At 41.9% G+C, this 17,133-nt stretch overlaps 1 protein-coding gene across 6 annotated transcripts in view; it reads left to right on the plus strand.

The window, feature by feature from the left end:
• Dnajc6 (DnaJ heat shock protein family (Hsp40) member C6) overlaps window positions 1-11,328 on the plus strand; it is a 153,141-nt gene extending 141,813 nt beyond the window's left edge. For all 6 annotated transcript variants that reach the window (XM_051188240.1, XM_051188243.1, XM_051188244.1 and 3 more), the window contains 5 exons: window positions 1,296-1,415; window positions 4,205-4,468; window positions 6,489-6,631; window positions 9,743-9,919; window positions 11,106-11,328. In XM_051188240.1, the coding sequence (XP_051044197.1) occupies window positions 1,296-1,415; window positions 4,205-4,468; window positions 6,489-6,631; window positions 9,743-9,919; window positions 11,106-11,207 (806 nt within the window). In that variant the 3' untranslated portion in view covers window positions 11,208-11,328. The remainder of the gene's footprint in view (window positions 1-1,295; window positions 1,416-4,204; window positions 4,469-6,488; window positions 6,632-9,742; window positions 9,920-11,105) is intronic.
• The last annotated feature ends 5,805 nt before the right edge of the window (window positions 11,329-17,133 follow it).

Raw genomic sequence — 17,133 nt, forward strand, 5'->3', positions numbered from 1 at the left:
CTTATTTTCTTTTTGATAAATGCCAGTCCTGGCAGTTAACGTCTCATTGTTTATTGATCTGCATTCCCCCTAATAATTAGTGGCTGTAGTGATTTGAACTCATAGGCTTATATATTTGAATAGTTGGTTCCAGTCTGTGGAATTATTTGAGAAGGGTGTGGTGTGTCACGGGGAGTAGGCTTGAAGTTTCCAAACCCCACCTGTTCCCAGTTAACTGTCTGCTCCATGCTTGTGGATAGTAGTATGTGAGCTCTCAGCTATGGCTTCAGCACCAACCTGCCTGCCGCCATGCACCCCACCATGATGGTCATGGACTCTTAACTCTCTGGAACCATGAGCCCAATAAAGTTTTCCTTCTATAAGTTGCCTTGGTCATAGTACTCCATCACAGCAATAGAAGAAAAGTAACTAAGACAGCAATGTTGAGAATCTTTTTATGCCTAGTGATCATTTATCAGTCTTCTGTGGAGGAATATCCTTGGCCTATTTGTAAATCAAGTCATCTGTCAATTTATCAGTAAGTGGCAGTTGCTTTATATATATTTGGGCTCAAACTCCTTATCGGAATAATGGTTGGCAAATATTGTCCCCCATTGTATACTTGACTTTTTACTTCTGTCAGCTATTTCCCTTATACAGGTTTTTCTAGTTCCATTTGTCTACTTTTGGCTTTTATTGCCAGTCATTTTTATTTATTTTTTTTTCTTTCAAGTTTAGGGGCCGGAGAGGTGGTTCAGTGGTTAAGAACACAGTCTATTCTTGAAGTGGACCCATGTTAGATTACTGGCACCCACATGGCATCTCACAATTGGCTGTAGTACTAGTTTCCGGGGAACCTGAGGCCCTCTTGTGGATTCTGTGGATATTGCAGACACATGATACACAGACATACATGTAGGCAAAACATCCATGCACACATAAAATAGATGCTCATGATTTTTTTTAAAGTTAAGAATGTTGTGGTTGAAAGATGGTAAGGAAGATTCCCAGGGTGTTGGGTAGGGGGAATTCAAATCCAGCCTGACTCCAGATGTCTGAAGAAATAGAAAGTTGGGATGGGAGAGATAGACATGGGGAATAACATGTATGGCCAGGGAAGAGTGGATGCCTGATCCATGTCTTGCCCTTGCTTCATGTTGCCACTCACATGAATCAGAGTAATAATATGCAGGGACTTCTCACGTGTTTCCAAACCCTATCCTAATTTGCCTTAGAGCAACTGAGCAGGTGGCCTGACTCCCAGCATCCTGTCCCAAGGAACTCACTCACTTTCATCCATCTCCATTACTTTTCAGGGGGCTTTGGAATGGGAAGCAAATCAGCTGCCACCAGCCCGACAGGCTCAACACATGGCACCCCTACCCATCAGACCAAACCCCAGACTCTGGATCCCTTCGCTGACCTGGGAACACTAGGTATAAACTTACCTGATTAAGATCTGAATAATACTTTATTCTAATGTCAACTGTGGCAGGGACAGAGGCACAGCTCCACACTGTCCCTATAACAGTACAAGATTTCCCTTAATCTGTTTAAGACCTCAAGTCAGGTAAAGTTGGACCCTTGTCCTCAACTCAAAGCGGAATTGGAGTTAAGCACTAGTATTAAAGAGAAAGGGGGACACCGGGGAAGAAATTGAGATGTGTTTGAGACAGTGGGTGTGGGCTTCTCAAAGAAGAGTGTAACACAGAAACTAAAAACCAAGAGCCTAATCTTCAAGCTTCAAGCTGAAGATCAGAGAAGCAAAGTAGCCAAGCCAGTAGCTCTTATCTATACCCAGGCTGAAGCAATCCTGTCCTCAATGTGGCTGGAGACCAAAATGTTCCACACTGACTATCTGCTCCTATCTTATATACCTCTAAAGATTTGGTTAATGGCATATGCCTTTAATTCCAGCACTGGAGAGGCAGAGGCAGGCAGATCTCTGTGAGTTCAAGGACAGCCTGGTGTACAGAACTAGTTCCAGAACAGGCTCCAAAGTAATACAGAGAAACCCTGCCTCGAAAAAAAAAAAAAAAAAAAAAAAAAAAAAAAAAAGGGTACATGATCCCAAGTGCTGAGATCTCCCCAAGTGCTGAGATCTCCTTTGTGTGAGCTGTTTCTCTTTTAGACTGATTCAATCTTGTGTAGCCCCGGGTAGCCTTAGACTTAGACTCACAGAGATCCATCTTCCTTTGTCTCCTGAGAGCTGGGGTTAAAGGTGTGCCCTAACTCTGCCCAGCTTCTAGCTGATTAGTATAGTTGGCTTTGCATTTTGATCCTTCAGGCAATATTTATTAAAACATAAATAATATATCACCACATAGCTGTATAGACTGTTTTGCTTTCTTTCAAGTTATATCTCAAAGGGTTGCCAGAAGCTTTTTTGCTTCCTTTTCCATTAATGAGGTCATAGAGCGACTCCAGAGAGCCTTGGATGGGATTATAATTTGATAAAAACAGCAGAACACAACAACAACAAAACCAGGAGCCACTAGGACTACACAGGGGTTTAGGGAATACACTTTTACTGTAAAGGGAATTTTCTGGTGATATTCATAGAAAAGTGAAGATTTTACCACTGGGAAGAGAGGAAGGCTTTGAGCAAATATCCTGTTAGAATTCTTCCTTCTCAGCCCAAAGCAAGCCAAATACAAAAGCAGTGGCTGGAAATAAATGATTAAGATTGGGGCATAAATTAATGAAAATAGAAATGAATGAAGCAGTGCAAGAAATAAATCAATGGAGAGAGGAATTGAAAAATAAGGTGGGCAGACCTTTACCAAACTAAAGAAAGAGAAGATCCACATTGATGAAATTAGAGATGAGAAATGAGAAACTACAACAGATATCAGTGAAATTCACAAATTCATGAGGACATACTTTAAAAATGTATATTCCACTAAATTGGAAACTCTAAAAGAAATGGTTGTAATCCTAGATAATTTGACTTGACAAAGTTAAATGACAATGAAAAACAATTCAAGTGGCTCTGTAACAAGCAAGGAAATTGAAACAATGATCTAAAAAAAAAATCTGCATCTGAAAAACTCTGTGCCCAGATGTTCATGGTAGAATTACACCAGAGCATTGCAGAGTAAGTAGTGCCAACCCTGCTCTAAAGCATTCTGTAAATAAGGAAAGGTATACACCCAGTTTTATCCTGATATCTAAGCCAGGTAAGGACAATGACCACAAAAGGAAATTATGGGCAACCTCCCTGATGGTGGGTGACTTAGAATACAGGCGTTACAGAGTGAATGGTCCATAAGTGCCACTGCTGAACTCAATCGGGTTCAATAGCTATAATACAGCATCCTAGTGTGAAAGGGAAGAGGAGTCTCAGGGTCCTAATGAAAGGACACAGCTGTAGAAGAAAGACACAGTTAGGGGTGAGTTTTAGTAGCAGTTCAGCTTTGAGAGTAATGTGAGACTCTGGGTGCAGAGGTAAAATCCCCACAGTCAGGGCATTCCATTAACCAGCTGTGTGACCATGAGCTTGTCAATGAACCTTAGCTTTGAGTCCCTCATCTTTAAACCAACCCAGTGATACTATTTACCTACACTTGATGCACTATGAAGAGCTATATGAGTGTTAGCTGTTTTATTATATCACCATTATTTAGGCTCTTTAAAGGATCAATGGAGATCATGATATTTCAGCTTCTCATTTTACCTCCGCAAGTACTAGCCCTCCTACAGAGGAATGCAAGCAGTGTAAAATTGGAACCTATTTGTAATATTCTAAAAACATTTATAGTTACTCTTGTGTCCTAAGCAGGATTTTCCTTATAGCAATTGACAGTTAATCCTAATAATTGACATTTAAGCAGAACCTTAAAGAGGCCATTTGTTTTATCCTCTGCTCTCATCACATGGTAGTTTTGAAATAAAGCTTGCTTAAAACAAGGCAGGCTGGGCAGGGTGACACAGTCTGGCTCTTCTGGCTGGGACTGAAGGTCTAGTTCAAGTGTTCTGCCATATGCTGTCGGAGTGTTATAGAAAAAAAAAACACTCAAGTATTCTGAGTTACTGTTTGTTCATCTGAAGAAATGAATGAGGCGAGGGTACTACTTAAAAGTACCACTGGCCTGATTAAGGAAATAACAGATATACAGACATGCCTGTGATTTCTTTACCTTTTAGGGAGGCAAGCAATGCCTTTCCACACGAGTTTGAAGCTACTCCAGACAGGCTTACCTCCTCTCTCCCTTTTCCCCCACAGGTAGCTCTTCATTTGCCAGCAAACCCACCACACCAACTGGATTAGGTGGGGGATTTCCACCTCTCAGCTCACCACAGAAAGCATCCCCCCAGCCGATGGGTGGAGGGTGGCAGCAGCCAGCCGGCTACAACTGGCAGCAGGCACAGCCTAAGCCAGCGTCCGGTATGCCTCACTCCTCCCCCCAGAACCGGCCCAATTACAACGTGAGCTTCTCAGCTATGCCTGCTGGACAGAGTGAACGTGGGAAAGGATCTTCTAATTTGGGTGAGGATGATGAGATGAGCCTGGCATAGGAGGACCTGTCTGTGTTGTCACACTGCCGGGGATGTTATGTCTGAAGGGCACAAAAACCAGTCACAGAGTTGAAGAGACATCAGGTGATCCACACCCCCCAGAGCACCTGGGCCTACCATGACCCACACAGGTGTCATGTGACTGTGGCTCACTTGGTCTTTCCTTCTCCATGCTGCAGCATGAAGGAAATCGTTTGTCATAGGTTTTCGAAGCTAGCATTGAACCTAGCATAGCACTTGCTGTATTGCAAGTCTTAATACTTGGGTGGGTGGGTGAGTAGATGAGACTGAAAACTATTTCCTTTGGAAGAAGGGAGGTATTCCTAGGAGGAAAGGATGGGAACCTGTCAAAATGACTGTAAGTTTTTTTCTTGGACCTCAGTGAGAATGGTAGTTGGTGGATCCCTGAGTTTGGGGGCATGTGTGATGGTGCCATTGCCTAGGGCTAGAAGATATCTTAGATTGGATTAAGAACAAAACATAGTTTTAGGTTTATTTTATATGTATGGATACTTGCTTATGTGTATATATGTATACCATATACATGCCTGGTGTCTAAGTAAGTCAGAAAGGGCTTCAGATACCCTGTAACTGGAGTTATAGATGGTTATAAACCACTATATAGATGCTGCGAATCGAGCCCAGGTCCTCTGCAATAACAGCAAGTGCTCTTAACTGCTGAGCTATCTCCCTAGCCCAACAAGATTAGACTCTTGCCATTGAAGTAAAAATACTACCTGTTACAGCTGAGTTTGTCAGATAGTGTCAGCACACTTGGCATCTCACTTGCTTTGATGATTCCGTTTGGGGATCATGAACAAAGGCGATTCTTCTTCACAGTGATTAACATGTGTTGAGCGCTTACTGCATGCAGCAGGTATCCTAGGTACTTTCATGTCTTATCCTCTGTGGTAGACGAGGAACTGTGAGGGAGATCTCTAAGGTAATTTCTCAGTTTCTTGAAACTTGTGAGAGCTGGGACATGAATCCCAGTCATTTGTCCCCAGAACATCTGCCTGTCACTGTCACTTCCCGCTCACTGACCGTAGCACCAGTGTTGTTCACAGCACTGTTGTGGTGGAGATGCAAGTGCTGGGAATGTATGACATCACGCTAACTAAAGTTAGCAGGGGGACTCTTTGGGCGATTCTGTTGAGTCACATGGCATCCCCTTCATCTTGGTTTTGAGTAGAGGGTGAGTGTCTCATGGGATCACTTAATTTTCGTGTGCACACATGTGAATGTAGCTTCTTAAGAACAGAGATGGTAAAACATTCTCAATCATGAAATAAAAAAAAAAAAAAAAGGTTGATTACTACCAGCTGCATGGGCTGTTGTGGTTTGGTTCTGTTTTGTTTTCAAATAAACGCTGAGATAACCAGGCATGCTTTTAGTTCATTCTCATGACAACACTATATAGTTAAAACCATCCCTCATTCTTTAGATTAAGAAACTGAGGTATAGACACTTGCAGTGTCCCAGTGGTCATAGATAGACATCAGATACATAACACTTGTTTCCAGGATCTGAGTCTTCAAAAAGACTGAGAGAGATTTTGTTTTCAACCAGGCTTGTGGGGGAAGGGCACTGTGATCCAATGAACCCATCTGCTGGGAAGTGATAGCTGGGAGAATTTCAAGGACTTGCATCTAGGCTCTTGTCTAGTCTCTGACACTAGTTCAGTGTAATTGGGGTGGAATCATGAGTGTCTTTGTCTGCAAGGTTACACTGGAGATGAAATAGACTTTAGTGATCCAGATCCTAGTCACGTGCTTGCCATAGACATGTGTGATTCTGGACAGGCCCTTTAGGTTCTCTAGCCTTTATTTTCCTCATTTTTATTCAGAGCATATACTGTTCCTCACAGGGCAGGCATGAAGAGGGTGGGAGTATGGAAAAACTGCTTTGAAGCCCCATACTTCCAAGAAGCGAGGGTTTGCCATTCTGCTTAAGAATGAAAGTTGTAATGGTTTCCAAACAATATGTTACAGAAGGGAAACAAAAGGCTGCTGACTTTGAAGACCTGCTTTCTAGTCAAGGTTTCAATGCCCACAAAGACAAGAAGGGTCCCAGAACAATAGCTGAGATGAGAAAGGAGGAAATGGCTAAGGAAATGGATCCTGAGAAATTAAAGGTGAGTGAGCCCCTTGATTATCCTATAGGACAAAGATGTGTGACAAGGTCATGGATTGATACCTGTATGCTGATGCTGGCCACGAGGGACTAAATACTTGATAGCTATAACTTGAGGATGAAAGGCTTTATTTCTCAGGAGATTTTGATTTATGGGGACAGGAAGGGCATGGCAACGGGAGCACACAGGGCTGCTGTTCACTTGGAAGCAGATAGGAAGCACAGAGAGGGGTACTGCAGTAAGTGGTGAGTAGGAAGATCCTTCAAAGCCCACTTCTAGGGAGCTGCTTCTACTAGCTCAGCCCCCACAGATTCCACAATCTCCCAAAAGACCATCCACTGGTGAACAAGTGATCAAAACATGAGCTCATGGAGGACGGTTTAAATCTTAACACCCACTAAGGGCGCTACCTCCTAATGCCATGCACCACCGTGAGCATCAAAACTCAACATTGACTCTAGCTTGAGACACAGACTGTATCAACTATGGAAGACACTTCACTCTGGCCATCACTGTATTACAGTGAGCCTCTGAAACTATGGCTTGAAGACAGCCATGCTCTTCAACAGCAAAGTAGCTTTGGGAAGAATTTTAGTCAGTGGTTTGGAGATGAACAATGCTATTTGATTTTGTAGTTCAGAAGCCTTTAGATTGTAGGTATTAGTCATTAGAGTTTGGTGACAATAATTCATCATTTGTATTGAGAACTTCTGTTGTTCTTGGTTGACTGAAACAAAGTTTCAATTCTCTGTTGAACAAGAGAGAAATATTTATGCACCCAGGGTTTACCATTGTGGAGACATTAGGCATGAGATTTGTATAGGTTGAAGAAAGGAAAGCTAATAATGGTGAAGACCTTAGCCTTTATGCTACTACACCCCTTCTACTTTTAAGCCAAAGAAGTTCTACCTTTTCTTAAAACAATAAACAAAACATCTGTTTTTGATTCTAAAGTTCTGGTGAGAATCAGTTTGGGGAAAGGGAGAATTTTTTTTTTTCACTTTAAAAGAAAAAAAAAAAAAGAAATTTATCACTCAGTGAATCCAAGTTCCTTGGCTCGTAGATAAGGAAGTGCGTTCTTCACAGGTGAGACTGTAGTGTAGACAGTCAAATGCAGATAAGGAAGTGAGTTCTTCACAGGTCAGTCTGTAGTGTGGACAGCTGGACATAGAAAAGGAAGTGAGTTTTTCTTAGGTGAAGCTATAGTGTGGACAGCTGGATGCAGATCAGCCCGGAAGCAGAAGGGTGGGCTTGTTGATTAGTACATAAAGATCAAAGAGTTATGTTGCAGGATATTTGATCACACTGTGAGCCCAGAGATTGTATTTTGTCCTAGAAACCCTGTTTCTAGTTGTGGTGTGGCTCAGCCTTTAATTCAGGAACTTTATGCTTAAATATTGTAAACAGGATTAAAGTCAACCATAGGTCAAGAGGCAGAGCAAGCAACCAGTTGACAGGAAGTGAACATGGGATTATTTGAAGAAAAAAACAAAAACAAAAACAAAACATATCGAGTAAGAGGAAGTCAGGAGGACAGATAAAGAGATGCTTGGGAAGTAGAATGAAGTCTTGTTTGAGACAGTGTGGAGAAGATGGGAGGCTTCTGGGATTGTTGGGTTAGGATAAAGGCCAGCTAGGTGCTTTCTCTACCTTTCTGAGTTACTGGGCTTTTACCCCAGCATCTGGCTCCCAAGTCTTTATTGATAAAATTGAATTATTGAGATTTTGTTAAAAACAACCAAGTTACAAGGCTTATCCCAGTTGGAGAGGTTGAATCGTTCATGGTAGGACAGTAAATATGCTGAAAATTACACAGTGTCTATAGGTTAAGGCATCTCCCAAGGCGACTACTCACATCGCCTTAGAAACAACAGACATCAGTGCGTTTGCTTCATGTCTCTGCAAATTTAAATATCAGTTGTGCATAAAAGGGTCCTTTGAGACCTTTTGAATGCAGTGCTGGGTCTGTATTTTTGCTCGTTTCTCACGCCACATAACATCACAGAAGCTTTGTGTTCCCAAACTGGTGTCTACTTCTATTTACCATTGCTCACTAGGTAAACTGAGACAGTTTTCCATAACAGAAATTTTGTCTGTAAAGCCACGTTTGACTGTTTGTTTGGCACAGGGTTTTAATTGCCGAGGAGGGTAGCTATCACTTGCCCACCACTCACTGAAGCCTGGGTATGTGACAAGTGCTGATGCCACTTTGTGATGCCTTCTGTCTTAGCTACTCTTCTGTTGCTGTGAAGAGACCAGGCCAGTAGCTGAGAGCTTATTTCTGACCCACAAGCATGAAATAAAGAATGAGAGAGCTAACTGGGAATGGCATAGGCTCCATTCAGAAAAATTAGGACTCACACCTTCTCTAACGAGGCCATATTTCCCAGTCCTTCCCGGTCATTTCCACAAACTTGGGGACAGGAACTCACATATGCGAGACTGTGGGAGCCATTCTCACTCAAACCACCACGCCTTCCATTTGCTCTCTTCTTTCTTTAATCGTGCCATGAAGGTTCTTAGTTTGAATAAGTGAATCAAGGGGTCAATGAATTTAACTAACCTTTCGAGAGCTACTCTGTGCCAGGTCTGTTTGGTTCCTGAGATACAGTGATAAGAAACAGTACCTTTCCATACATAGCTCTATGTAATGACAGGGAAAGGTGGACATACAAGTTCAATGAAGTGTGGCAAATATGGCACATTTACAGTAGGACAGGTGACATTATTTTTCCTTGCTTGTGTTGGGAGTCAAACCCAGAACAGGCAGGTATTCTAGACACTGAGCTACATCCTAGCACAACTTTGGCCTACATGAAAGGAATATGTATGTGGTTAATGGAACAAAGTAGATCCAGGTGTGACCTCATGAAGTTCATCTGTTTGGAGTGTGTAATTAGTTGTAGGAAGTCTGAGGGAAAGGTGTAGTCTGAAGTTCATGCACAGCTTTTGAACAGCGATGCAGACTGGAAGGACAGGGTAGGGGGTGGGGGAGTGTTCCGGCTAGAGGGGGCTGCTTGTTAAGTTTCACCGAAGCGGGATAGATCTTTAGGGTCCTGATAGATAGAAAGCATGTGACCATCTTATCCTTTTTGTGTTTCCTGTTTGCAGATCCTGGAATGGATAGAAGGCAAAGAGAGGAACATCAGGGCCCTGCTTTCCACGATGCACACTGTGCTGTGGGCCGGGGAGACCAAGTGGAAGCCCGTGGGCATGGCAGACCTGGTGACGCCAGAGCAAGTGAAGAAAGTGTACAGGAGGGCTGTGTTGGTGGTGCACCCAGACAAGGTGGGTAGGACCTGCCCTGTCAGAGACCTGCCTGGTCCTTGTTTCAGAGTTGAGAAGCATAGAATTAAACAGTATGCTTTAAGTTTGCTGATTGATTAAGACATTTATTTAACAAAACTTACTCTGTGGGTCATTTAAATCACGTGTCTAAACAAATGGTCCAGTTTCATGAAGGTTGGCAGAAAACAACCAATCCCAGCATCCTTCACAAACTGTGGATGGGGCAAGCATTTCATTCACTATGGACTTGCAACGCTAATCAGTGACTTAGTTTTAGGGCTTACAGGTGATCGTGAACTACAATAATAAACAAGGCTGAGTACCTCAGAGGGAAATGGGGTTCCTGTAGAGGGCAGTATCATGTTTAGCCAGAACTACAGGAGACAATTGGGGGAAAAAATGTTGGTGAGAATTAACAAGAACTTGGACGATAGGGGTCAGCCACCCAGACATACAGCCAGCCACAGAGTAAGTGTAAAAGGAAGATATACAGAAGTAAAAAAGATAAAAGCCCAGAGGCAAAAGGTAGATGGAATAATTTAAGAAAAGCTTAAACACAAGTGAAGCTAAAAAAAAAAAATTAAAATGTCATTGGGTGTTGCCATTGATACTATGGTTTGAATAAATTATGAGGACATGTAAGGGCTCCACAGAATTAGAACTTCAGCCCCCTTCTGGCTGAATTCCTTGTAATTTGCCTGTCATGTGAACTGTAACAGGCATGCGACATGAAGTCATGATTGCAGAGCCTTTGGGAATGCATGTTTGAAATCATGCTTGAGTTCCAACTCTTGGAACCCCTTATGACTAAATTGGATAATTAATGGTAAACGACATTAGTACTTGGACTTTGATGAGTCAAAAGAAAAATAGGAGCCTAGAGAAACTGGCAAACTGCCCTCTTGTGAGTCTCAAAGACTTTAGCTTTATAGAAATTGGAAAAGGGAAGTCTGGAAATACAGTCAACTGGAGATGACAGGGCTTTCATTAGCAAAGAGATGCATCTTTCGATGCCCAACAAGCTCCCAGCTTTGTCCTTATCCATAGGTTTCTGTTAGTCTCTGGGAGTTTCCAGGGCAGTGCTTAGTGATTGATTATGGAAGAGCATTTTAATTACAATGCACATTCTCGGGGACTTTAATATGTTTAATTTTAAATATCTAATTGTGTTTTTTGTTTTCTTTAGGCTACTGGGCAACCCTATGAACAATATGCAAAGATGATTTTCATGGAGCTAAATGATGCCTGGTCAGAATTTGAAAACCAAGGCCAGAAGCCCTTGTATTAATTTGTGAGCTTTTCTATGCTGGCTGCAGCCCTGTGTTAATGCTTAGTGTATATCACAGCTCTGAGTTTTTCACAGATGAACCAAAAATTCCAGTAATGTATTTCCAGTACTAAACTGTTAAGTTCCTCATGAATTCATTTCTCATGGTAAAGGATGTGAATATTTGGTTTCTTGAAGTCCATAGCACCTAAAGGAACTCTAGCAAGCTGACCTTGCAGAGTTATGACATTCCAGCCTGCCCTCTGGGAAGCCTCCTCAGCATTTTGTCTGGGGAACTGGGACTGAGGCCACCCAAGGCGAAGGCATGACAGCCATCTCATTGTCTGATATTAAGATTTATGAGTGAACGTTATGATCATTGGATTACATAATGGTTTTAAGGAATTGATTTAGGGATACTTTTTGTTTGCGTTTGTTTTTAAAAGATGTAATATGAGCAATGGCTTTACACAAACTCCAAGAATATCACCAAGCAAGTATTTTTTTTTTTTAATGGAAATGAACTGGAGCCTTTAGCTCCTTTAGTGTGTGTCTTTTGATCAAGAGCATTATCAATTACAGAAGTGGCTAGATGGTGGGATGTGATTATGCAGAAATCTAGGCATTACCCCTAACTTTTCCTGGGTGAGCTGCAAGCTCAAGCGCATGGTAGCTAAAGAAACCAGGAGATCTTAGATGTCAAATCTCAACTTCCATTGAGGTAGTTGGGCTGCTGGCTCCCTTTCCCTTAAAAAAAAAAAAAAAAAAAAAAAAAAAAAGTCTGTGGTTGATTAAAGAAAAACCTCTGATTACTACTACTACCACCACCACCACAACTCCAAACCTATTTGAAAGCCTCTTCTAATTGCTGCTAGGAGGAGGCTTAGTACTCTTGCTTAGTCAAGAAAACATTCTTCATGGGAGATAGTTTGCAAAGCAGTTTGGCCCATTCACAGTTGATATGGGCCTGGTGTTCTATGGGAAAAAACAGAGAAGACAACACTGAGTACTAGTTAGGAGAAGGGTTCAGTTGGGGACAGAGCTGTGTGTGCCTTCAGATCCAGTTGGATAGCTTGCCAGTTTGAGATATCAGAGTCCCACCCACCCAGTGAATCTGGAACCCCCTTGGATTATTTCCACTGGGTTTGCTGTTTGATGCCTGTGAAAAATATGCAAGAATGAAGCTTTTCAACCTAACAACTGGTCAGATTCTAGCACAGTGTTCAGTGCTTCCCACACTTCAGGGTAAGCAGCTTGGGCTGCTGGGACTTCATTAGGTCTCCAGATGAGCACATGTACAACATCTGTTTATCCATATATGCATATGTACATGTGTAATGTGCACATACATAGTCACAAAGCAGGTGGTCAGAAGATTTTCATTCTAATCTTAAAAGGGTCATACTGTTGTGAAATACTTTCAAAAGTTGCTTTTCAAAGACAATCATTTTGTTTGTTTCTGTTTGAACATTCTTGTGACAAACTGAACTGGAAAAGCAGCATGTCAGAAATACCTTTGTTCTATATAGATCTCTCTCTCTTTTAAATTATAAAAGTTCTTTTTTTTAATTTTACCTTTTACTGATCATGTGAAACTCTCAAGAAATGCTCTTTTAAGTATACAGCTGTAAACTGTTCAAAGTAAACATAACAACCTAGGTGTTATTTATTAACGTATTATACAATGATGTCTTATCCAGTATGTGCTTGTCCTATTTAAGATTGGGATGTGAGACATGTTGCCGTGACCTGTTTTGATTTTTGGTCTTTTTTTTTTTGTTGTTGTTGTTGTTTTTCGTTATTTTTCCTCATTCACATTTGTAGATATTGTGTGAACTACAGTATATAATGACAATAATTAAGAGGATATTATGTGGTTGTCACGTACATTTTGAAATGATAGCATTATATTAGCTTTGTATCATGTTTGCATAGCTCATTAATGTTGATGGTTTAAACGCCACTAAATGTTATGCAATTAGCAATGAGAAAGAACCCCTCCTTAAATCTGGGGGTTTTCCCACCTCTCTTCCCCAGATGCATTATGATTCTGGACGCCTGTCTATCTCAAAACTTTTAAGACATGCAAACCAGTCGGTTCTGCATTCCTTTTAAATACCTGATTGTGACAGCTTGTTGGTCAGACCCACTGTCTCATTCATATTTATTGTAATATATTTTTGTTTTGTAAATACGTTAAACACAACAAAATGTCATTGTTCTAAAATATTTGTAATGTATATTAAAAAGGATAAAAATACTTTAAGAAATATACGTTATTTTGTACTTGTGGGATTATAAGGGTCTAGGGCCATGGTTCCCAACCTTCCTAATGCTGTGACCTTTTTTCATACAGTTCCTCATGTTGTGGTGACCCCTCCAACCATAAAAATCATTTTTGTTGCTACTTTATAACTGTCATTTTGCTACCATTATGAATCATAATGTACACGCTCTTAGAGACAGAGGTTTGCCAAAGGAGCTGTGACCCCATAGGTTGAAAACCGCTGGGCTAGAGAGATGACTCAGGAGTTAAAAGTGCATAATGTTCTTGCAGAGAACCTGACTTTGGTTTTCAGCACCCACATTGGGTGCCTCCCTGCCCGTCTCTTCAGCTGTAGAGGGATCCGATGCCCTCTTTTGGTCTCCACAGGTACTTGCATTGGTGTGCACATACCCCCTCCCCCAAATACAGGACTAAAAATAAAATCTTAAAAAAAGAAAAAAGCCAAACTGGACAAATGAGATAAGGAGTACAATGACAAACTTGAAAGACACCTTCTGACCTGATTTGCTTTTAAGGAACAGTAAGGGGAAAGAATGTGAAAAGTGAAGAATACATTTGCATCAAAATGTAGCCTAACAAGATTCTATACAGTTATGCTTTCATCTCCCATGATCATTCATGCCCTGAGACAAAATGACAGACAGATGACATACATATTGGTCATGCCTAATGACTACTGAATACTGTGTTGCAAAAGGAATCAACACAGAAATCCTGTTCTCACCAAAATGTTAATGCATTTTCAGCTGTGTGTGTGTGTGTGTGTGTGTGTGTGTGTGTGTGTGTGTGTGTGTGTGTGTTGAGTCAGAGAGATTCATCTATAGTCTGGGACTTTACCATAGGACAGGAACATTTGTAGATACACTGTACCACAGCATTTGAGCCATTACTGTGCCTGTGTGTCTAGACTCAGAGGCTCAAGTAAGTACCAATGCCACTGGTGAGGTCCCACTTAGTAAGAAGTCAGCACAAAAGTTGAATTCCAGAAGTTATCACAGGACACAGGTCAGTCCCCATGCTGGAAACACCAGACCAGAAAATGTAAGTCAATTCAAGAGGTTTTTATTATCCTAAAAATAAGTCATACAGTTTGCAACATAGTGCTGTGTGTTGGCCTGAAACTAAAAGAGTAGCATTGAATCCTGATTTTTTTTCTTTCTACTTAATATCTGTTACATTAACAAACACCTTAAACTCTAGGAGCTCTTCCTCATAGCTCCTCCATGAAAGAATTAGGGACCATGGGTATAAATTGTTATCCTATGGATACTGATTAATAACTAGTACTACTGTTAATGATAATAAATGAGAAAGGGAGCCCTCCCATTTGAGAAATGGGTACAGCAGTAGGAAAGTCTTTCTGGAAACACTCCCTCCTTTGGCACTTCTTCCTGTCTTCTTGGGACAAGGATTGGGTAAGATCTGGGTGTGGAAAATGGCAGATGCTTGTAGGGTCTGTGGATGGGGTAGCTGTGGGCAAAGAGGTGAGTCTACAGCTTTCTGTTAGTGTCATAGCACATTTCTATTTAACTGATGCGCTGACCTTAGAACCTGCTCTGGACACATATGAAACCTTGTGGTGATCTTACATGTATGGCCATGTAAGAGCTGGAGCTTGAGAAGGCTATTTTCCATGGGATGGAGAGAGATGACATTATTTATAGTAAACTAATATTTGCTATGCCAATTACTACAAGCTGAAGATCTCAGAAGCCAAATTTCTCCAATCTCCCATCTTCCTTCCTTAGGCAGATCATAGAGACTAGAATTCATTTTTGCTTAGGCAGGTCATAGGACCCATGCCCTTAAAGCCAGGCATGAAACCTAAAGTCACCTCACTTTCCTCCCTTTTGCTGTAAGAGTTGATCACTGGAAGTTCTTTCACCTTTAATTGTAGATCGCAAGCTCACTAGTCCAGGAAGGTTCCTGTGCCATCATGTCTGGAAGAAGGAACCCTGCACAGAGCACCCGAGAAGAATATGAGACCTCTCAGATTTCCATCTGAGCCCATCACTGTTAGGTCAGACTCTTTTGACTGTCAGTGCTTCATCAAACCCAAACATAAGAATGCACAGTGAACACAGACTCCTTGAATCTTCAACCTGCAGGCTCCTGTGTCTTTTAAAACTATGATCAAATAAATTTGTTGTGATTTTTTTTTGTTGTAACCTGTCTTTTGGTATAGTGGTATTGGCTATGAAACTTGAATGGGAAATGGATCACAACTTTCTTTTGCTCCCACAGTTGATAGAGCCAACCTTTGGTATATACCACAGGTAAGACACTAGTAAACACGCAGATTGATGTGAAGTCAATGGATTGCTTTGAACACCCTCTTACATATCAGGTATTACTGTTATTTCTCATCTCTGTCAACCCTGCCCTCTTTGAGTATAAGATCTACTTATACTCAACAGTTGCTTTTTGTTTGTTTGGTTGGTTGGTTTTGGCTTTTCGAGACAGGGTTTCTCTGTATTGTTTTGGAGCCTCTCCTGGAACTACCTATGTAGTAATTTCCTGAGTGCTTTTTCAGGTACCACAATGCCTCCTTTTCACCAGGTGTATTGTCCACGATGCTGGCAGGTGCCTGACACTGCAGATAGTACCAGACCCTGTGTACACTGTTTATCCTATAACACAATGGTACAATGGCTTAACTTGTAATGGTTACAATATAATTAACATATTAGAAAAATTAGAAAACATATTGTAGTAAGTTATGCATATGTTGTGTTTGTTTCCTCGTGGTTTTTGTCTTTCTAACCTTATCTAAGGAGCTGTTTGACCCAGTTCCTATCCTTTCTGAACCCCTTTCTGTAGAGGTTTTCTATTGTATGGTTTCTGGGGGGAGTGAAAATTGGCTTTAGTTACTTGCAGATCCGCGTTGAGAAAAGAAAAAAAAAAAAAGAAAGAAAAAAAGAAAAATAATAGATGCAGGGGAACTTAGGACTCAAAGAGTCTGTATGGTACTTAATCGCTACAAATAAACAAGAATGAAGGAGACAAACCAGACGACACACAAGTTTACACAAACTGCTACTGTAGCTACAAGCATCTAGAATATCAAGAGGCAGCATCTGGGTCCGAAGTCACGACTGTGAGGGATGTTTGGTCCCCACCTTGAGGGACGGGGCTGGGACATCTCAGGATTTCTAGGATCCCTGAAGAGTTAAAATTAAGGGGTTATTCTGAGGTAGTGAAAGTGGGAGGGGCGCTAAGATTGGGAACCGAGTTATGTACCAGGGGCTTGGAGTTTAGTGAAGGACGTTTGAGTGGCAGGAGTTAGGGCCAGTAGAGTCCGGGCTCTAAGTGGCAGAGGCGGGAGCAGTCCAGCGGAGGCGGGGTTCTGCAGGGCGGGGCAGGATCGGTGTGGTAGGGGCGGGACTGTAAGAACTGGGGGAGGAGTTATAGGTTCGCGAATGCGGGAAACGCCTGGGGAGGATCTCCGTGGACTGGAACAGAACAGGAAATGCTGAGTGCCCGTAGGGCAGGATCCGGCCGCATTGGGCGTAAGGTTATGAGTGGTAGAAGCCAAGACCAATAGAAGTCAGGATCTGCATGGTGGGGCGGGCTCTGTCCCCCTGGGGGCGGGGCTCCGACAGCTGAGGGTGGAGCCTCAGGATTAGGGGGCGGGACTCCGCGGACGGGGTGGCGGGGAAA

The sequence above is a fragment of the Phodopus roborovskii genome, unplaced genomic scaffold (genome assembly GCF_943737965.1).
Source record: "Phodopus roborovskii unplaced genomic scaffold, PHOROB, whole genome shotgun sequence".
NCBI lineage: Eukaryota > Metazoa > Chordata > Mammalia > Rodentia > Cricetidae > Phodopus > Phodopus roborovskii.